Source organism: Rattus rattus, chromosome 1 (genome assembly GCF_011064425.1).
Source record: "Rattus rattus isolate New Zealand chromosome 1, Rrattus_CSIRO_v1, whole genome shotgun sequence".
In the NCBI taxonomy this organism is placed as follows: domain Eukaryota; kingdom Metazoa; phylum Chordata; class Mammalia; order Rodentia; family Muridae; genus Rattus; species Rattus rattus.
This window is the reverse complement of record NC_046154.1, coordinates 166,654,288-166,676,609: the sequence shown is the minus strand read 5'-3', so window position 1 is coordinate 166,676,609 and position 22,322 is coordinate 166,654,288. Positions and strand designations below refer to the sequence as shown.

Sequence of the window (22,322 nt, the reverse complement as noted above, 5' to 3'; positions counted from 1 at the left end):
GTTCCTTCCTCCTCAGTTACAGCCCTCATGATGATGAGCAATGGTTCTTCTCCCCAGTTCCTCAGTTCCTTATCCTTCTGTGAGATGAGGGTAGTAATAGTCTTCAGTTCAGAAGGGCATGACAAGGGTTGTCACGCCACAGAGTGGGTCATGGTTAATTGTTGCCTTTTATTAGTGGCTAGGGACTTATGAATTTGTTAAGTCTACCCCCCACACACTAAAAGGAGCTTTCAAGATGGGCTCTTCTAGAGACAAGTCTCTAGCCAGCAAGTGATCAATCCACAATAGCAGGAGAAAGATTGTCAGCACGCAACCTGTCAGATCTTTAAAGTCTCATCTGTGCCTCCAGTGCCAGGATCCAAGGGAGAATATCCATTTTGTTCCATTCTGCTGAAGGGCAGCTCATGGAGACAAAAAGAAAAGCTACATTCAATTAATAGCTGCTGTGTGAGAGAGAGACAGTCCTCTCCAGGGACAAGTCCCCCGATAGTTGATCCAATCCCAAATAATCAGCCTAAAACACATATAAGAGGGACACCGAATGGACTCAGCAGGTTGAATTGAAGCACAGACCATGGAGTCTTGGGGGATAGGATGAAGAAGAAACTCCAGAGTAGAAAGAAATCTAAAAACAGCAGAATTTTGGCTAGAGGAGAAAGGGGGCCATTGTAGGCAACACCAAATGGACCTGTGGGCCAGTACTTTAATTTCTTAAGATGTGTACATAAAAGCTGACATTGCCAAGACCTAAATGTCCTTTGTCCACCACCATCAATATGGTGGTTTTTCTAAAAGTGGCAGCAGTATCAGGACATCCACGCCCAGGTAGAACTCCAAGTAGACTCTTCCCTGCTTAGATGAGGTTACATAGCTCGAAGGTGGCATAGCTCATAGACAGGGCTCTCAACTGAGAGGGCCGAGAGTCCCAGAATATGGGGTACCAACATCAGCCTCCTCTGAACTGCTCTGAGACCATCCCTTCATCAGTTATTTATGAAGGGCTTACTATGTGCCAGGCACTGTTAAGGGGACAAAAGAAAGAACTAGACACTAAAAGAAGTTTTTAAAAAAGCATTTCTAAATTATGTCTTAGAAGTCAATAATACTATGAAGAGAAGATAAACCACAGGAGGTAGCAGGATGAGGATTTACTAGACACAGATCATACAATCACATTATCACCAATGATGTACACAAATGTCGCCATATGATTGTGATAAAGTTGCAAGATTGTTACCTCCAAGAGTCGTGATACATAGGCATGCAATGTCATGTTATGACTCACGTGTTTATGTCTGTGTGAGGGCCAACATCCCATTGCACTAACAGCTAGACAACAGGTGTTGTGGTTATAAGTGTTCACAGTTGGTGCTTAATAATGCTAACAAGTTCCTATACTACTGGCTTATATACTAACCATATTTTAATTCCAGTGATCTTTGGATTGCATGGATAAAATAATATGCCACATTACACCCACAACAGCCTCAAACAGCTTGAATTTATTATGTCTCTTCTGCCATTTTCTCTCATGTGATTTCATCGGTTCATCGTGGCCTTAGGCCATCCAATTTATATGTCCCACAATCTATATCTGTAGTAGATACCATCTATGCTCATGTATGTAATATGCTAAGATGGTCACACAATGTGGAATTCATGAAATAGCCCACTTCTCAGAAATAGCTCCCTTGTTTTTAGGCATGATTGCATTTGGCTGGCAAAAAGATGAGTTTGGGTGAAGATATAAAAGAGTTGATGAAGTGAGCTATGCTTGTCTCTGGCAGAATAAAGAGGAGAAGGTCCTTTCCTGGCTTAAAAGCATCTGGCTGTTTTGGTGTGGTGAACTTTTGTGGCTGCTTTGCACACAGGAGGACTTTGTGTCTGTGTTGAACAGGTAAGGTTTCCTGAATTTGGACTAGGGCAGGGAAATGAGGTCAGTACATCCAACCACCCAACAAAATGGGAAAAGAAGAGTGTGGAGAGCAGAGCGGCAGGGTCTGTCTGCTGAGCATAGTTGCTGTGGATACTGTTGTCCAGGAAACATTGTTATCCTGATCCAGGAGACCCAGACAGCTGGTGGTCCTCTTTGGTAACCTCACCTCACTTTCTCCTTGGCATCATTGAAACTCTCCGCCACGTAGTACAAGGGCTGGAACTCTGTGACAGAATACTCCTGGCATGCTGTCTTCTCTAGCTCCAGGGGGAGGAGCTTTGGCTTGTCTGATAAACAGTACTGCAGTGAAAAGTTTCCAGTTAAACCTGCATTCCCTCATGCATCCCATGGTCCACCTGCAAAGTTTCTCCTATCTCCCCGTTTTCCTATTCCAGTGCAAATTCACTAAACTGAGGTATTTAGCACAGACTAGATCAAACTCTTCATAGCTCATCTAAAACCTACAGTTAACTAGAAGGTAACAATTAATTTCAAACCCTTTCTAGTAAGAAGTTCAATAAACATTGTGAGGGCCGACCATACCTACACACTTGTAGTCCTAGGTCAGCCTTGGGCTCCGGAGGCCTTTTCTCCACCCAGCCCTGTAGACTCATACTTGAATTTCTATCTCTAACAGATGTGGTCAAACCATAGTTGCTAAAGTACCGATTGCCTGTGCAAATGCACCCATAAATATCTACTAATAGATGCTTGCACTTCAGCAAAGCCACACGGCCAAGAGTGGTCCTCCATACCCCTGCTTGTAAGTACCCCATGCTTGGTTTCTACCAGACTCATACCTGTAATTCCCCAAAGGATGACAAGAGCCCAGCACCATATGCCTTTATAGAATCTCCTTCCTTGCAAAGCCCAAACTCCACAGTAAACCAGTAAATCTGAAACAGAAGGCAAACAAAAGCACATGTCAGGGAAGAGCAGGATCCAGACACATAAAGCACCAAGACAATCTGGTTGGTAGGAGTCTGTGCAAATATGTTCTCTGAACCAGTGTGACCTAGTATCACTTTGGTGTCCCATGTCTTATTCTATGTAGATGCCTGTTGGATCAATGGTGGATGAGTCACGGTGTGATATTAGGCATGTTAGAGTATACTAAGATCCTACAAAGACATCCCCCAACAAGTTTCTCTTTGTGTGACAGAAACTTCTCCATGCTCTTTGCCTTTCTGTCTGTGTCACAAACCAGAATAATAGATTTTTATTTTGCTCTTAGATTATTAGGATTCAACTGGTAAGTTTATCAGGCAAAGAAGTGGATGGTTAAGGGATTGGACAGTGAGAGGCTCAATGAGGTGCGCACTTCATCTGCGATGCAAAACCATGAAGGAGGGTGCTGCTGAAGTCAGCCTCTACATGTGTGTTCCCAAAAGATCACACCCTCTTCCTTCAGCAGCCTCTATTCCAACATGTCTTTGATACATGTCTTTAACAGTCTTGGAGTTCTGGTGCCCAGAGAAGACCAAGGCACAGTTAGATGCTGGAGATGGTCACCATCTTGGAGAATTAGAGGTAGGTTAACAATTAAGTCTCTTCGTTAGACTAAGAAACATTAAGTCCAAAAAGGTCATCAGAACCCAGTCAATATGACTTCATTATACACAGCAAGTCTTTAGCCCAGGAAGTTAAGGCAACATACTTACAGTGGCACACAAAATTAAAGGCCAGAAGAGACATGAGTCTGTCTCAAGTCCAGTGTACCAATATGGTGGGTCCTTTGTTATCAGTAAGGGCCATGATAAGGATTTCTGAATTTTAAGATTTCACTCCCTATAAATAATAAACTCTATCCACTTTTTCTAAACCCCTTTGAAAGCTTATCCTCAAAGATATCTAAAATATGAAATCTCATGTTCACACAAATGTCACTCTTTTAGACCCTCATGAAATACTTTTGAGCAGAACAACAAACTTTTACCCCCACTTTTAAGGGATGAACAACCAAAAGCCACTCATCCTGAATCTCAAAGTAGATGCTCACTAAACAAAACCTAGAAGTTTCTAGCCTTTCTGAGGAAGTGAAAGTATAAACTTCTAACTGGAAATATCTCAATGCTAGTTTTATATCCACGGTAGTTTTTAATTTAATATAAAGTTTGGTTTTGTAATCTTCCAGGCTGGGTATATGATAAGGAACATGGTTCTATACCTGGAGAGGGATATACTAGAACTGAAAAAGTAAGGGAGGAATTTGCCAATGGTGCAGATCTGGTGTTTCCATAACTCCCATATGTACATGGCCCCTGCTTCTCTTGTAAGTGGGGAATGTTTGGCAAGAATGGGAAGCCCAGCCTTATTTTTACCATCTTTCTGAGAATGACCCTGAGACTGGTTTTAGTGCAGAGGTAGAGAGGTAACTACTCTCCAAGCAGAACTGTAAATATAACCAGTTCCTGACACACTTTGGGCCAAAGGATTTCCAGGATTGTAATTATAGCTGGCTGGAGTTTCAAAGAGGATTCTATTAGTAAGTATGTGGGAATATCCACATGCAAGCTGATGTAAAACTCAGCCCGTTGAAGAGAAACCAAAATGTGACATTTCATTCACGTGAAAGTACCTTGCCACATTCTTATCATTATTTCAAATGGCTCCTGGGGAGAGAATACATTTTTAAGGATCTGAAAACCATAGCCTATAGCATTCCCATAATCCTGACCCCCAAGGACCAGAGAGACTTACTGTGGCCAGTTTCTCAATGTATTCATCAGGTGCCCCCAGCGATGCAAGCCCAATTTCCTGTGTGTGGAGAAACAGAGTCACTGACACAGACCATATTAAAATTTTACCCTCAGTGCTAACCTGGCATACAATTGTGGACAAGGTAATGATAAGGTAAAGGTAAGGTACCTTCTGAAAGGCCTAGACAGACCCTGAGTATTCTTAGACAACAGGACACATTAGCAAAGAGGCACAGACCTCAAGAGCAGAGAAAAATGTGTCACCAATACTGGGCTCCTTTGTGCTCACTTTACAAAAAGGAATAATAAGGTAGCCTATGTGAGGTCACATGGTTAGCATATAATACATCATCTCTTGACAGAAGCCTGGTGAGTCCCACACACTCAGCGTTAATTTCTGGGATATGGAATGAATCTTAGTCAGGTATCTTGAAAATAACCATAGAAAGACTGCAGAGAAGGGATTGCATCGTTGCAGAAATACACGTTGCAAGAGTTCCTTTTTATTCACCTGATTTAATTATTGCCCCTGAGGCTTAGTGCCTCCCTGTGCTAACCTAGGCCTAATATTGGAAGCTTCTAGTCTCCAATACAGTCTTAGGTAGCTTTAGAATGTTCTCGTCCCCTGAGACTTGCAACTGAATAAGGAAAGAAAGGGCGCTTTCTTTTCTTTCTGATCTCTTGCTAGTTGGTTCAACTCAGCTCTTCTGACTCAAACTCCTCTCCAGGCTGACTGATTCAACCTGGCTTCTCTCCCATCCTCTCCTGAATTGCTCTGCTTGACCTCCAACTAACTCTAGCAATCTTTTCTAATCATCTGGTCCAAGAGCCAGACCAAACAGCAAGCACGCAATCATCGAGAAGCCTGTCTAAGCAAGGGTAATGTGGTCTACTTCAAGGAGCAGAAGGGGCAAGGATGGCTGGAGTACAGTGAGAGTATTGGTAGGTAACACAAAAGATCCTAAATGCAATCGTGTGGGCTTCTTAAAAAGATATTTTAGGACTTGGTTTTTTCTTTCCAGTGAAATGAAAACCCATTCTGGGATTTTAATATCTTGTATTAGTTTTCTTCTTTGGTAATCTCATGCATGTATTTAAACTATTCTGCAGTGGGCAAGATCTAGGGCATTGAAGACTGCTTTAACTACTTTGTAAGAATAGACTATAGGGGTCAAGAGCAAGGGCAATATGGCGATGAGGAAGCTACAGAAAATCAATAAAGAATGATAGCAGCTGAGATCATACTAGTATTAGTCGATATGATGAGAAACAATCAGTTTTTATACAGTTTGAAGATAGAACACAAAATTATCAAAAATACTTGATTGTTTCAGAGAAAGGAGTGAATAATAGCCCCCAGATGTGTTTTTGGTTTGACTGATTCAAGGAGTCAAGTTGCCATGGACACAAATGAGGAAGCCTAAGGGTAGAGAAGTTTTGAAGAAGACTCAAAATTCATCTTTGGACAGAACTATAGAGACATATAATCAACATCCAAGTGGAGATACTGACTTGATGGTTGATATGTAAGCCTGATATTGGCGTTGAAGACAAGATATGAATGTCTATTATTATGTTACAGATGGCAAGGTATTCAAAGCCATGAGGTTGGCTAAGATAACCAAAGTAATGTGTGTGGGCAGAAAGAAAGACTAAGGATTTTGTCGATCGTGAAGCAAGAGGCTTCATACTCTATGTCACTGTAACCTCTCTCTGGGTCCCACCTGGAGTTTGACCTACACAATCCATATAAAAAGTATTGTCTGATTTAAGGTAAACCAAATTCACGTGGCCCCTGGTCTGGCTCTATTGCCCCATCTCTCTTACATATCTACTCTACCCACATTATTAGATAGGTCAGTCCCAAGTTTAATAGAATCCATTGATAAAACTGAGGTCAAAAAAATCCCTCATCTTTTCTCTTGACATCGTTTTTTAAGATAGGGTCTCATGTATTCCAGGATAGCCTAAAAATGACTATATAGTCAAGGATAGACCTTAATTCCTGATCTTCCAGCCCACATCTCCCAAATGCTGAAATGTGTCACAACACCCAACATCTTGTCATCATTCTTTGCAAGCCAAGAGCTTGAATAAAACAAGGGACCCCCAATATCCCTTTGCATGTTATCATCATCCTATACTGTCCTACTGTGGCAAAAAAAAATAAAATTCCATCTTTAAAACAAAAGAAAATATTCTCATAAAACCACTCTTTGCCCTGGAACCATATATGTCAAAGTTGAGAACATGTCAAACAGAGATCCTACAATATCTGTTGACATTAATTATCCACTCTTTCCCAGGGTTATCCGAAATGCAAGTGATTGAAGCAAGACTTCCAACTGCCCTCCAGCTAGACAGAATATCTCTGGAATCAAAAATCTAAGATTTCTATTCTCCAAGGAGAAAGCATCTAATTCTTCTGTCACAGTAACAAGCCCCTGTTTTCACCCATCTTGAGCAATCAACACCATCTTGGCAGCTCTAACTACGCTGTTGGCAATAACACTTCCACAGTTAAAGTTCAACCTGACACTCCCATGTCTCTACTCCAATGGTTTCTGGGCTCCATATTTCCCAAACCCTCACATGTAAGGAACAGGTGTTTTTGTTTGGAGAACATACATCTTCTAAGAAGTCAATGGATCCGTTTAACTTTTTATTTGGTTTGTTTCAAATATCAAGGGGCAGCTTCATCATGCCATGGTGGAATCAACTTCTTGCAGCTAATGGGAAATGCTTGTAAATTCACACACAAGGCCATTACTTTGGAATTCCTACTTGGAGAATGTTTACACATGAGTCACCCTTGGATCATAGTTCTTTCTATTAAGGAAGAAGACCAACAAAGAAGGCATGTCATTGACCTGGAACTCTGGAAACTGAGGCCCAGGACAGCCTCACAGTTTGTCCTAGTCCACACAGCTACAGACCATCAGTGCTCTGGATTGGGCCTATGAGTACCTTAGTGACATCATTCACTCTTCCACGATCCCAGATACCCATCTGTGTTTTCAAATATTTTATAGTCCTTTGATTACTCATATGCTTATGTGTCTGTGTGTGGGTATGCTCACACGAGTGCAGATGCTTGTAAAGATCACAGTCATCAGATCCAATGAAGCCAGAGTTACAGATGGCCATTGATTACCTGATGTGAGTGCTTAGACACAAATTGGTCCTCTGCAAGAGAAGTATATGCTTCATCTCCCTAGACCCACCCCCCACATTCTCCACCCCACAAAACCATGTTTTAGACTCCTTCTTAGTGAGGAGAGAGAATTAGCATAACTTTTAACTCATCAGAAAACAGTTTTGAGCTTTCTCACAAGTGTAAAATATGAATCAAGGCCATGGTGCTGTTTTGACCATAGCAATGAGCATCTGGCTTTCTTCTATCTGTCTTTCTGTGTTTCCTTCTTTTTAAGTCAAGTATACATAAGATCATTGACATTGGATTCTTGGTAAATGTCCTCCTATATAGTTCAAGTACACCTGACAAGATGTGCACCTAAAAAGAGTGCCGGATGGGAAATGGGAGACGTCTGCATAAAGGTCAGGGATGGTTTCATCAGTGAGAAGACTTAGTGTAGTGTATACTTGTTAAGATCGCTGAGATCAACAAATTGACCAGAGGATGAGCTATCACCAGCAACTCCAGGCTGCAGTTGTTAGAATGAGTGTTCAGCCTGGTTCACAGAACCACATACCTTCTTCCTACCATTCTTCTCAGGTAGGATCAGGATCATGCGATTGTATCGTGTTTCCATTCTAACAGAGCATGTGACAACCCCTTCATGAGGGATTAATCCATTCCAGCAATACAGTCCCAACCCAATGACTAAATATTTGTTCTTTACCTGAGAAAACTGGGCAAAGCTGCGATCTGAAAACAAAGGCACATGTCCCAAGAGTTCATGACAGATGTCACTAGAACACAGAAGGCACAGTGCTTAGAGGAAGAGCAAGTTAAACCAAGCTAGATTCAATGATTTTGTATGAAAACCAAGCTAGACTCAATGATTTTTATATGAGGAAATAACTCATAGATACCTAGGGCTTTGCACTCAGGAATAAGCCATAGGCAGAGCAAAGAATCACTTGAAAGAAAGGGATGAAAGAAAAGGAAGAAAGGAGGCAGGAGGGCTGAGATGCAGAGCTGAGGACCCAGAATTCCTATGGGTCTCTTTTCAGATACCTGAATGAGTTGTGGGTTACAGACTTCTCCCACTCTAAGTCTTCTCACCTCTAACTTACCTGGGAAGGATCATGTGCCCAGATTTTCCAATAAGGACTTAAAAAAATAGCATTGCTCGTCTCTTGGCCCAGAGTGGGTCAGCAGTCAAAGAAAGAAAGAAAGAAAGAAAGAAAGAAAGAAAGAAAGAAAGAAAGAAAGAAAGAAAGAAAGAAAGGAAGGAAGGAAGGAAGAAAGAAAAGGAAAAAGAAAAGAAAAGAAAGGCTACGTTTATCTAAAACATTGCCAGATCCACAGCAACAGGTCCTTTCTAATTAGGAGCCATTGACGTCATGAGAAGGGGGAAATGATTAGGGGACTCATACTGATCTCTTTGGATCAATTTCTGTGTGACTAATGAGATGGCTAAAGGCCCAAATAGGAAGCACGGTGGCCACCAATTCTCTCCTTCTAGCCAATAATCTAGGCAAAGACCTGGAATCATCCAGAAATGCATTTAGGAGATGCTGAGATCACTTGGATACTCTTGCTCCTGTCCTATTTGGAACTTCAGAGGTCTGACTTTGAAGCTTAATGGAACCTCTTTTCCTGGTACTCAGGAAGTTCCAAATCCTTGGTTCATAGCATGTCCAAATCTGTGTGTCCAAATTTCAACTATTTCATCTAGAGTATGAGTTTCTCTTAGAACTGTGATCAAATAAAGTAGGCAATGAAACATGGGGACCACCACAATAAACCCAATTAGCAGTCTTTGAGCAGGAAGAGCTTGTACCCTTTGTGATTGGCAGTGGTAGCTGGAGAATACTTACGGTTCAGGTGTGTACATGGGCTTAGATCCATGCCTAATGTACTGTGTGCAGTGGAAGACTCGGAAGGCCAGGCCACCCAAGAAATCTCGAGATGACAGTAAGCCAGCAACAGGTCGGAGGCGGAAACCAGTACAAGCTAGAAAGCAGAAAAGAACCTAAAACTCAAGGCTTATTATAAGTGATTCGCAACCTATGTGTTATGACCCCCATGAGGTCAGATCCTGCATATCGCATGAATCAAATGCCATTATTCATAATACTAGGAAAATTGCAGTTATGAAGTAGCAACAAAATAATTTTATAGGGGGGCGGGGTGGCCACGACATGAGGAATAGTATTACAGAGTTGCAGCATTAGGAAGGTTGAGAACCATAAGCTTTATGATAAATCCAGAAAGACTACAAATCCCCTTGTAAAGAACCAATGCCCAAGAACATGGGCTTTGCTACGAGAGAGACTTGGTTTCTGGTCTCTGCCTCCTTGGCTGCTTTGGGTCACATGACCTCACATTGTTGAGCCTCAGTTTTCTCCCAAGCAAAATGTTGCTTGGCACTACTGAAGGATGTCGTAAGCATCAAAATAATAATGACTAAAAGTCATGTAGCAGAAACTAGTCCAGTAAACATCCAGTCAATTTCTCTTTGGTTAGTGTTAATTAGGACCAAACACTTTCCCACTACTTCTCATGTTCTCTGAGTAGCAAGGAGATGTATGTTCAACATCAGGAGTAGAGCATGCTATAAACATTTCCACCTCTACTGTGTCACATACAGCTCATCCTGGGAGGAGGGAGAAATGTCCTGTCTGACTGGAGCAACGGGGAAGAGAAAATTTGCATCCAATTTATCTCTCCCTCTCCTCTCCCTCTCCCTCCCCTTCCCCTCGACTTCCCTCTCCCTCTCCATCCCCCTCTTTGTCCCCCTCTCCTTCCCCTCCCCCTCCCTCTCACTACCCACCCTCCCTAACTCTCCCTCCCCCTCCCCCATCTCCTATCCACACAACAGTTCATGCTGGCTTCTCTTAGTTTTACAATACAGGATGCACTGAGTACTGGTAGGTGTTTCCCCAATCAAGGACTAAAGTATTGGGGAGTTTTTGAGCACACGATGCCACACCCTCTAAATAGCCTTTTTTTTTTAAAGTTACCAATTGATAATTACCCTCTGCTTCCTGGTCTACTCTACACTGGGACTAGAAGAGTGACATTGCAAAGGACAGTAACTAACACTACATACTACCTACCTAACATATGCCAGGCACAGCTCTAAGTAGTTTGCACAAGCTAACCTTCGCAATAACTGTGAAGAAGCCATTTTATCATCCGGACTTTAAAGATGGGGAAGCTGAGGGATGGGTTAAAGCTTTGAGTCTGGGGTCACAAGCCACAGGCCAGGTAGCTTCAGAGCCTATCGATTACAATTATATAACTTCCTGACTGCTAGCATTGATGTTTTATAGCACATTGGTGTTTTTAATGTTTTGTTTTCTTTTTTCATTTTTTATTGGATATTTTCTTTAACTACATTTCAAATATTATCCCCCTTCCCAATTTTGCCCCCAGAAACACCCTATGCCAACCCCCAACCTCCTGTTTTCATTAGGGTGCTCCTCCACCCACCCACCCACCCCTGGCATTCCCTTACACTGGGGCATTGAGCCTTCACAGGACCAAAGGCCTTTCCTCCCATGGATGCTCAACAAGGCCATCCTCTGCTACATATGTGGCTGGAGTCATGGGTCACTCTATGTGTACTCTTTGGTTTGTGGTTTAGTCCCTGGGAGCTCTGGGGTGTCTGCTTGTTGATGTTGTTGTTCTTCCTATGGGGTTGTCAACCCCCTCAGCTACCCCAGTCCTTTCTCTAACTCCTCTATTGGAGACCTAGTGTTCTCAGTTCAATGATTGACTGCAAGCATCTGCCTCTCTATTTGTCAGGCTCTGGCAGAGCCTCTCAGGAGACAGCTACATCAGGCTCCTGTCAGCATGCACCTCTTGGTACCCCCAATAGTGACTGGGTTTGGTGACTGCATGTGGGATGGATCCCCATGTGTGGCAGTCTCTGGATGGCCTTTCTTTCAGTCTCTGCTCCACACTTTGTCTTTGCATTTCTTCCTGTGAGTATTTCGTTCCCCCTTCTAAGAAGTATTGAAGTATCCACACTTTGGTCTTTCTTCTTCTTGAGCTTTATGTTGTCTGTAAATTGTATCGAGTATTCTGAACTTTTGGGCTACTATCCACTTATTAGTGAGGCCATACCATGTGTGTTCTTTTGTGATAGGGTTACCTCACTCAGGATATTTTCTAGTTCCATCCATTTGCCTAAGAATTTTATGAAGTCATTGTTTTTGATAGCTGAGTAGTACTCCATTGTGTGGATGTACCACATTTTTTGTATCCATTCCTCTGTTGAAGGACATCTGGGTTCTTTCCAGCTTCTGGCTATTATAGATAATGCTGTTATGAACATAGTGGAGCATGTGTCTTTGTTGTATGTTGGAGCATCTTTTGGGTCTATGCCCAGGAGTGGCAGAGCTGGGTCCTCAGGTAGTGCAATGTCCAATTTTCTGAGGAACCTCCAGACTGATTTCCAGAGTGGTTACATTCTCACTACTGGCCACAGCATTAGGTTTAAAGTGCAGACTGTCTTTAGGTCTTTCTGTCTCTCTGTCTCTCTGTCTCTCTGTCTCTCTGTCTCTCTGTCTCTGTCTCTCTGTCTCTGTCTCCGTCTCTGTCTCTCTCTCTCTCTCTCTCTCTCTCTCTCTCTCTCTCTCTCTCTCTCTCCTTTCTCTCTACATTCACAGTTAGCTACTGTTTGAACATTTGCTCCTTGCTTTAGCCTAGAAGTGGAAGAGACCTCAAAGATCATCACCTCATCAGATCTGTTCCCATTCTAACCTCCCTTCCTGCCATATAGTTTTCTGGTCCTTTTCCTATACATTCAGGGTTCTGATGTACAGAAAAGTTCTTCCCTTCTATAGAACTGTGGTCCGTCTCCCTACTCTCCTTACTCAGATAGTATACAGTAGGTGTCCAATAGGAATGAGTCGGCTGTTTGGGTTTTGCCAAATGAGCTGAATGAGCATCAGGAAGAAAAGCATACTCTCCCCTGGAAAGACTACACCAAAGCCCATCGCTCACACAGCGCTCCACTGAGCATCCCACATCACCCCGAACCCACAGACTCACAGGACTTCCGACCCAGCTCATGCTGGGCGCTCTCATAAGCAACATGCCTCTCAGTCTACGAGGAATGCCAATAGGGTGACTGTCTATTTGACAGATGAGAACACGAAGGCAGCTTTACACAAGCAGAAAAGGTCAAAGGCAGGATCCTTTGCATAGTCCAGATGCATAGACTCAGTGCAAGCAACTCTTGGCACTGGCCCACAGAGAGCCTGCCTTTTCCTTGAAATGACAGTGTAGCCATTTCCTAACAGTGAGCTGCAGGGTAAAGCCTAGACAGGGCACCTTGGGCTTTGAATATGAAAAAAAAAATCCTTTCAGAGACAGCTATCTGAGACAGTAAAAAAAAATCTCACACCTGACATTCTTGCATGGACGGAAGATTGATAATGGAGGGGAGAGGGAGGCAAGAAACACTGCAGCTGGGTGGGAAGAAGTCATCCTGCACCACACCACCAAGTCTCACAACAGCCTCTGTTTACCGCCCCTCCCCCCTCCTCTCCCTCCTCCCTGCCCTCCACTGTCTGCAGGGCTTTGACCCTGCCGTGGACTCACTCTGCAGAAACTGAGAAACATCTTCCAGCTGCGGAATGTTGTCTTCACGGAAACCGCAGTACTTTTCCAGAAGTGGGAAAATGTGGTTGTGCTCGTAGCAGGCATGGGTTTTATACAAGGCCTTCAACGTCCTGAACACCGTCCCCCAGGTCTGCTTCTCTTCCTCTGTGTATTCCACCCGAGGGATGGGCTGGCCACTAGAATACAGGCGTGAAAAAGGTGTCTCCAGCAGGGAAGGGTCAGGGCTCACGATGTGGTGAGGTCAGCACAGGGAGGCAGGGCCCCAGAATTCGTGAGGTGCTGCCAGTGGCCAGCATGGACTCCCAGCATAGTTTGAAAGACAAAGTCTCACAGGAAACACTACTGTGTTGCTTTCCCCATGAAAGCATGGTTTGGCTGAGGATTTACTATCATTTTTGGACGTCCTTTGGCCTTTCTGCTCTCCTTAGATCCTAAGCCAATGGTTCTCAACCTTCTTAAGGCTACAAACCTTTTACACAGTTCCTCATGTTGTGGTGACCCCCGACCATAAAATTATCTCCATTGCTACTTCATAACTGTAAATTGGCTACTGTCATGAATCATAATGTAAACCTCTGATATGCAGGATATATGATATGTGACCCCTGAGAAAAGATCATTTGACCCCAAAAGGGTTGTGCCCCACAAGTTGAGAACCATTGCTCTAGACTGCTTGTTCAAGGTAGAAATCTGTTTTCAGGGGCTAGGCAGGTGGCACACGTGTAGAGCAGCTTGTCCAGGGCAGTAGGAAGAACGGCAGCAGAGACAACTGAACAATGCATCTCTTTTCCAAGCAAAGGCACCCAAGTTAGGGAAAGCGCTGGAGTGTCCTGTATTATGTCCATAAAAGCAACCAGCTCTGACTGACCTGGGTTTAATAGATAGGTATGTGTGTTTAAAACTTGTCTGGGCAGTTTGCACCTGCTGAGTTTGATGCTTCTGATCCTGGGAAATTATGAAGCTGTTTAAATTTAGGCTAGGGTTCTACCGTGTATAAATCTTTATATCTTAAGATGGGGAGAAGGGGAGGTGGAGGGGAAGGGGAAGGGAAGGGGAGGGGAAAAGAGAGGAGGAGGAAGGAGAGGGAGAGGGAGAGAGGGAGAGAGGGAGAGGAAGAGAGAGAGAGGCTGTATGTCATAAGTACAGAAATTTGTCAATTAACAAAGCAGTTCTGGACCAAATGTATGACACTTCTAAGTATTGGGATGGAAGGAATATAATGAGCAAGCTAAAATGGAAGCTATGTTTGTATTGCCAGGTTTGTCGAAGCATCTACGTAAGACCCCTGTCCCACTGTCCTGAATGTCCTGGAAAGAGGCTGTCATGGATGAGTAGATCTTAACAAACTCCCTAGGTGACTGAAGCAAGCTGCAGTTAGGAGTCATCAGTCTGGAAGCTCCTAGGCTGTGTCCTGAAACAATGGAAACCAAACAAAGGCTGACCTGGGCAGAGACTGTTCCCTGGGCTGCAGGCCTGCTCCTCTCACTAGGGACACAGAGTCTGGGACAAAGTGGGGCTGTTTACCTTGGAACTGTGAATCTGGTTCCAAACTAGGCTCCTCCTGAACTTTCAAAATTGAACCCCATCCGAGGACATTAGAGAAAAGACTGTTATTTTCTACAGAAAGGTGGGCAGGGACTGGGGAGGAAAGATAGATTGTTGATTGAGAAATAAGAAGGTCTCAAGCCCAGAGGATCTCCTGGTTACCCAGCAAAGACTGCAAAAACAGTGTCAGGTGTGCTTTTGCCTAAGACTGTATGTACTCCAGAGTTAAGCAGTGAAGGAGGCAAAAAAAAAAAAAAAAAAAAAAAAGGCTTTGGAAATAGAAACTGATCAACGCCTGGCCCTGACATTTCTAGATTTGTAGTCTCAGGTAATTTAGTAACTTCTGTGAACTGTACTGGACAAGTATTCTTAATGTGGATATTTATAGGCATAAATTTATATTTATATATAAATATATATGTAACTATATTTCTAATACTTGAACTTCAATAACTACTGATTATTAAAATAACTAGTTCTCATTTCAAAGATAGGGACTGATGGAGGCAGCAGTATTCCTCTGTGGTTAAGGGTACTTGCCACCAAGTCTGCCCAGAACCCACATGGAAGAGAGAGCCGATTCACACAATTGTCCTCTAACACCCACACGAGTCATAGCAGGTACAGACACACACACACACACACACACACACACACACACACACACACACACACATATACACACACACATACACACATACACACACCAATAATTGATTGATTGATTGATTGATTGATTGATTGATTAATGTAAAAACAAGAAAGACAACTGGTACTTCTTGCGACATATTTCCAAAAGCAGAGACATTTTGAACACACTGCTGTCCTGATTCACACTTCCTCTCCTGGTGACCCGGTGTCTCTTCCCCTTCTTGCAGTCAAGAACCTCCCACCCCTTTCAGTGTGGGGGGTTTGAAGAGGACACTCAACGCTCCCTTTGCGTGTGGGAGTGTGGTCAGGGTTGTGCCACCACAGAGCTGCTTTATCCTAAGCACAGTGGTCGGCTGACACATGGGTCCATGGGTCAGAACTAAGACCCAATCACAGGAACTTAGCAATCCTCGTAGGAAAGGCTTAGAACTTCTAATTGAGCTGGGACATCCCATGGGACCCATCTCTGAGACAGATGAGGCTAAGCCTGAAAACAAGAGCAGTCCTAAGGACTCGAGTCAGAAAGGCAGAATGAAACCCTGAGTCCTGGACCTGCCCAGGCACAAGGTTCATAGACACAGTGGAGATGCTGACAATGGTCTGGGGACAGGCAAAACTAAAACCTGCCTTTGTCGCCTACTAGGTAAATGACTTTGAAAAGATATTTAATTTCTTTCAGCTTCGGGTTCCTCATCTGAAAAACGAGAATTTATTACAGCACCAAATGCACACACACACACACACACACACACACACACACACTCCTCACACACATACCCATCCCATAATTATCACACACACACACACACATCTCACACACACACTCCTCACACACATACCCATCCCATAATCATCACACACACACACACACACACACACGCACACACATCCCACACACACACCCCCCACACACACACGTATATGTTTCAGAGAAGGTAGGGTTCTAGATGTCTCTCCATCCACACATAAGTTTGTGTTCGCCACATAAAGCCCCATCATTTTCTTGTGTGGTCATTGATGTCCTACCAGCACTGTTGAAGAACTAATACCTCAGTCCCTGGGACGGCTCTAGAGTTTCTTTTTGAGTATATCTTTTTATTTATTCCCTTAACTCAGAAACTGCTGTCTCCAAAATACCGAGTTTCCCAAGTCCCAATTTACGTATTATTCCCCGAGGACTCACAACAGCAAAGCCATTATGTTCCCAAACAACACATTTGATATGGCCATTTTCTCTTGGCTAAACTACGATAGAATTCTGAACAGGGGAGAAATATATCCCATCTGGCAGTTGCCCTACAGGACTGGGTCAAACCAGATAAGTAGAACACAGGAGTGCAGCTGGTCCCAAGGCTCCGGTGACTCGTCCCTTCACTGGAGCAGCCAGCTTTTTCCTTCCTGGTCTAATGTGGAGAAGACCAGAGCCTGTTTCATTCATGATGGAAGCCTTGCTAATCATTTGAGACACTGCAGATGATTAGCTAGCAAAGCTTAGGAGAGACCTAGGCTGCAGCACAGAGGGTGGTTCTGTTTGATCTAGAGACAACATTTCAAAATGTGTTATTAAGGAGAGAGCTTAAACACACACACATACATACATACATACATACATACATACACATGTACAAATATACACATGCATGCATATACATGCACACATATACACATACATATACACACATGTGCACATACATACACATATATACATATGTAAATACATATGTACATATACATATATACACACACAAAAACAAATACACACTTATACACAGACATGGGTGCACACACAAAGCAGAGGGTTCTAGGCCAATCATTTCCAACCTAGAATGGGAGTTTGGGGATGCCCTTTCTCAGTTGTCCAACAGAAAGACTTACTGGCGGTAGTTGTAGGCAATGTCAGCAAACTGCTTTCGCCTCGCCCGGTACACAGGATCTTTAAAGCCCTAAGAGAGAGAGAAGACACTTGATGACTCACGCCTGCAGAGGGAGAGGCCTGGCACCTCCAGCGATGATCTGAGTGGAAGCTTTTGAGCTATGATGACACGTGTCTCCTTGATGGTGCTCTAACACAGGGTCTGTGTTAAACCCAGAGGGAAGGAGTGACACACTCTGCCACACCTTTGATTCAGGGGAATCTTCTCCATTCAATCATGAGATTTCAGGATCTACACATACACTCTGCTCATAAGGAAATGTCATCTACTCCATTCCTAGCTTCTTCTAAACTGTCTTGATCAAGACAAACCCAATGCCTATGATGAAGGCATAGAATATTCACACTATTTCTGACAAGTGTTGTGTTTAGCAATGCCTCCTCATGTCTGTGTGTGTGTATGTCTGTGTGTGTGTGTGAGTGTGTGTGTGTCTGTGTATATGTGTGAATATATGTGCATATATATGTGTGTATATAGTGTGTTTGTATGCATGTATGTGTTTATATGTGTATATGTGCATGTATGCATGTATATATGTGTATGTGTGAGTATATGTTTGTGAATGTGCTTATATATATATATGTGTGTGCGTGTATGTTTGTTTGTGTATGTGTGTTGGAATGTACACACATTTTGGAGTGAACATTGGGAACATGATGAATCCAAATATTATTAACCTTGGGTGTCAACCTTCAGGAACTTTCTATCTTGTTTCATGAGAAAAGCATGTGGCACCATGCTTTACATGGATACTGGGAATGTAACATGGGTCATCACGCTTCGTATCTGTGCTTTTCTAAATCAGCTTCCATTTTTAAATAATCACCACTATGGAAATTACTATGGAGGCCTCTTTTTATTCCTTGGTAGACAAATGGATGGATATGTACTTACTGCTATGGCAATTTTACGTTTTGCATTTTAATTTCTTGAAATACGGTATTTCTGAATAGCCCAAACAGAACTCAGTTCTCTTGCCTCAACCTCCCAAAAGTGCTAGGAAAATGTCATTCTCCACCTCTCTACATCTGTGCCAGCTTTTGGCACAAACTTGTTAGGTTGATCAGTAAGCACGTTCTCCCAGAATCAATGGAGTCCCCGGAAGTAGACCCATGAAGGAGAGGCCTGGCTGTGGCTCACCCAGTTCCCCCTCTCTTTTTACTACCCTTCAGTACTTGTGAATCTTTCTGCCCTGGCAGGCACTCCACTGACTGAGCAAACCACTCCAGACCGAGAGATGACAATGTCTTCTCTGAGGCAGACTGGCAGGCAGTCTTCCCAGTTGTGCCAAGCAGCACACGTCCAAGTGCAAAGCATCCAAGTGCGTCTCTGAGTGTTTAGGGTGGAGTGGGCTCATCATGAGTGGGAAGTGTCCCAACCGATGAGAAGAGTATTTTACAGAAATGTTCACTGTGGTCAAATTGTGGTGAGACAAGAGACTGGTCCTCCGCCATAGAGCTCTTCTTTGTTCCCTGCAAACATTTCCCACCAAGCCCTTCCAGAAATCACTTCAGTTTGCAATTTCGCTGTCTCTCCAGTTCCCCCAACCATAGACTGAACGACTTGAAAACTAAGGCTTTGTATCCCAGGCGGTGTTTAAAGACGCCTTTGAAGAACGTCAATGTTCCCTGACTTTCAAATGTTGCCTTCCCTTTCTTTGCTTGACTGCCTTGTTAGGTTTTGCTTGATGTTAAAATCAGGGTCAACCAACATTTCCAAAAAATAAAAAAGTAAAGCAATTTATAAAAGATAATTTTACCTGAGAACCTGGAGCACAGGGGAATAGAAAGAAGAAACAGGAGAGCAAGAAGGAGGAAGGAAAGGATGGAGAGGGAGGGAGGGGGAACAGTAAGAGAGATGTGAATAGGAATATTTCTAGGATTTACTAGGATGTATTTTAAGAAATGGCCATCTTGCCTAAAGCAATCTACAATTTCAATGCAATCCCCATCAAAATTCCAACTCGATTCTTCATAGAGTTAGAAAGAGGAATTTGTAAATTCATTTGGAATAACAAAAAACCCAGGATAGCAAAAATTTTTCTCAACAATAAAAAGAACTTCTGGGGGAATCACCATCCCTGACCTCAGGTTGTATTATGGAGCAATAATGATAAAAACTGCATGGTATTGATACAGAGACAGGAAGGTAAATCAGTGGAATAGAATTGAAGACCCAGAATGAACCCACACACCTATGGTCACTTGATCTTTGACAAAGGAGCTAAAACCATCCAGTGGATAAAAGAAAGCATTTTCAACAAATGTGATGGTTCAACTGATGGTCAGCATGTAGAAGAATGCAAAATGATCCATTTTTATCGCCTTGTACAAAGCTCAAGTCCAAGTGGATCAAGGGCCTCCAGATAAAACCAAATACACTGAAACTAATAGAAGAAAAAGTAGGGAAGAGCCTCGAACACATGAGCACAGGGGGGAAAATTTCCTGAACGGAACACCAATGACTCATGCTCCAAGATCAAGAATTCACAAATGAGACCTCATAAAATTTCAAAGCTTCTGTAAGGCAAAGGATACTGTCAATAGGACAAAATGGCAACCAACAGAGTTGGAAAAGATCTTTACCAATCCTACATCTGAGAGAGGGCTAACATTCAATATATACAAAGAACTCAAGAAGTTAGAGCCCAGAAAACCAAACAACCTTATTAAAAATGGGGTGCAGAGCTAAACAAAGAATTCTGAGCTGAGGAATATTGAATGGCCAAGAAGCACCCAAAGAAATGTTCAACATTTCTAGTTATCAAGGAAATGCAAATTAAAACTACCCTGAGAATCCACTTCATGCCAGTCAGAATGGCTAAGATCAAAAATTCAGGTGACAACAGATGCTGGCAAGAATGTGGAGAAAGAGGAACACTCCTCCATTGTTGGTGGGATTGCAAACTGGTACAACCACTTTAGAAATCAGCCTGGAGGTTCCTCAGAAAATTGGACATTGCACTACCTGAGGACCCAACTATACCACTCCTGGGCATATACTCAAAAGATGCTCCAACATACAACAAAGACACGTGCTCCACTATGTTCATAGCAGCCTTATTTATAATAGCCTGAAGCTGGAAAGAACCCAGATGCCCTTCAACAGAGGAATGGATACAGAAAATGTGATACATTTACATAATGAAGAACTACTCAGCTATTAAAAACAATGACTTCATGAAATTCTTAGGCAAATGGATTCAACCAAAAAAATATCATCCTGAGGGAGGTAACCCAATCACAAAAGAACACACATGATATGTACTCACTAATAAGTGAATATTAGCCAAAAAAAGAGCTCAGAATACCCAAGATACAATTTACAGACAACATGAAACTCAAGAAGAAGAAAAACAAACATGTGGATGCTGCAGTACTTTTCAGAAAGGGCAACAAAACACTCACAGGAGGAAACACGAAGACAAAGTGTGGAGCAGTGACTGAAGGAAATGCCATCTGGAGCCTACCCCACCTGGGGATCCATCCCACATGCAGTCTGCAAACCCAGTCACTATTGGGGTTGCCAAGAGGTGCATGCTGACAGCAGCCTGATATAACTGTCTCCTGAGAGGCTCTGCCAGAGCCTGACAAATACAGAGGCGGATGCTTACAGCCAACCATTGGACTGAGAACAGAGTTCTCAATGGCGGAGTTAGAGAAAGAACTGAGGTAGCTGAGGGGGTTTGAACCCCATAGGAAGAACAATATCAACCAACCAGATACCCCAGAGCTCCCAGGGACTAAACCATTATCCAAAGAGTACACATGGAGGGACCCATAGCTCCAACTGCATATGTAACAGAGGATGGCCTTGCCGGTCATCAATGGGAGGAGACACCCTTAGTCCTGGGAAGGCTCCATGCTCCAGTGTAGGAGAATGCCAGGGTGGGTGGGTGGGGGAGCACCCACATGGAGGAAGGGGGTAGGAGGATTGAATGAGGGGTTTCTGGAGGGGAAACCAGGAAAGGGAATAACATTTGAAATGTAAATAAAGAAAATATCCAATAAAAAAAGAAAAGAAACAATAATTTTAAGAAAGACAAAATGCTTCATACTAGTAAAGTAAAATTATCATACAGTTATTCCAAACCTACATCCCAATGGTAAGAAATATTCCTCGGTTTAAAGATTCTACGGTATGGTTATTACAAAGCACAAGCTGTTGGCATCTCTGAAACACTGGCTGGATTAAAATCGCTCATTCTAAATAGGGGCACTGGAGAGATGGCTCGGGTGGCTAAGAGTTCTTGCTGCTCTTCCAGAGAATTCAGGTTTGGTTTGCAGCACTCACACGAGGTGGCTCACGACCACTTGTCACTCCCACTCCAGGGCCAATGCCCTCCGCTGGGTTCCATGGGCACTCACACGCTTGTGTCAAATACTCTGACACAAATACACACAGCTCTGCATAGGTGAAAATAAAAATCAAACGAATGGAGAAATTGGGAGTTTCTGTTTGTTTGCTGTCAGAATTTGAGGCACGGTCCTACTGGATAGCTCAGGCTAGCCTATATCATAGTGTATATTGGGATCATAAGTATAAACGAACCACACGTGCTCCAATGGCCTAAGAACTTGTAACTAACGTAGGGTTCATCTGTGCTGATCAAAGATGAATGTCTTTGGGTACACTAGAAGGAAAACTAGCTTGATATCCAAGCATCGCCAGCAAGTCAGTGGGGGAGCATCTCTACTAGACTAAACAATAAATATGTATTTATCCATACCTTCATACTTGAACTCATAAAATAAACTTAAATGTAGCAATTGTCATCCTGACTAGACAGTCTT

The 22,322-nt window shown here is 43.0% G+C and overlaps 1 protein-coding gene across 1 annotated transcript in view; it reads right to left on the bottom strand.

Moving 5' to 3' along the window:
- The window catches only part of Pah (phenylalanine hydroxylase), a 55,212-nt gene that overhangs the window by 2,022 nt on the left and 30,868 nt on the right, over window positions 1-22,322 (bottom strand). Inside the window, exons 5-11 of the mRNA XM_032915689.1 lie at window positions 17,471-17,538; window positions 13,379-13,575; window positions 9,643-9,778; window positions 8,499-8,568; window positions 4,637-4,693; window positions 2,737-2,832; window positions 2,103-2,236 (exon numbers count right to left, since the gene is read on the bottom strand). Coding sequence (XP_032771580.1) covers window positions 2,103-2,236; window positions 2,737-2,832; window positions 4,637-4,693; window positions 8,499-8,568; window positions 9,643-9,778; window positions 13,379-13,575; window positions 17,471-17,538 — 758 coding nt within the window. The remainder of the gene's footprint in view (window positions 1-2,102; window positions 2,237-2,736; window positions 2,833-4,636; window positions 4,694-8,498; window positions 8,569-9,642; window positions 9,779-13,378; window positions 13,576-17,470; window positions 17,539-22,322) is intronic.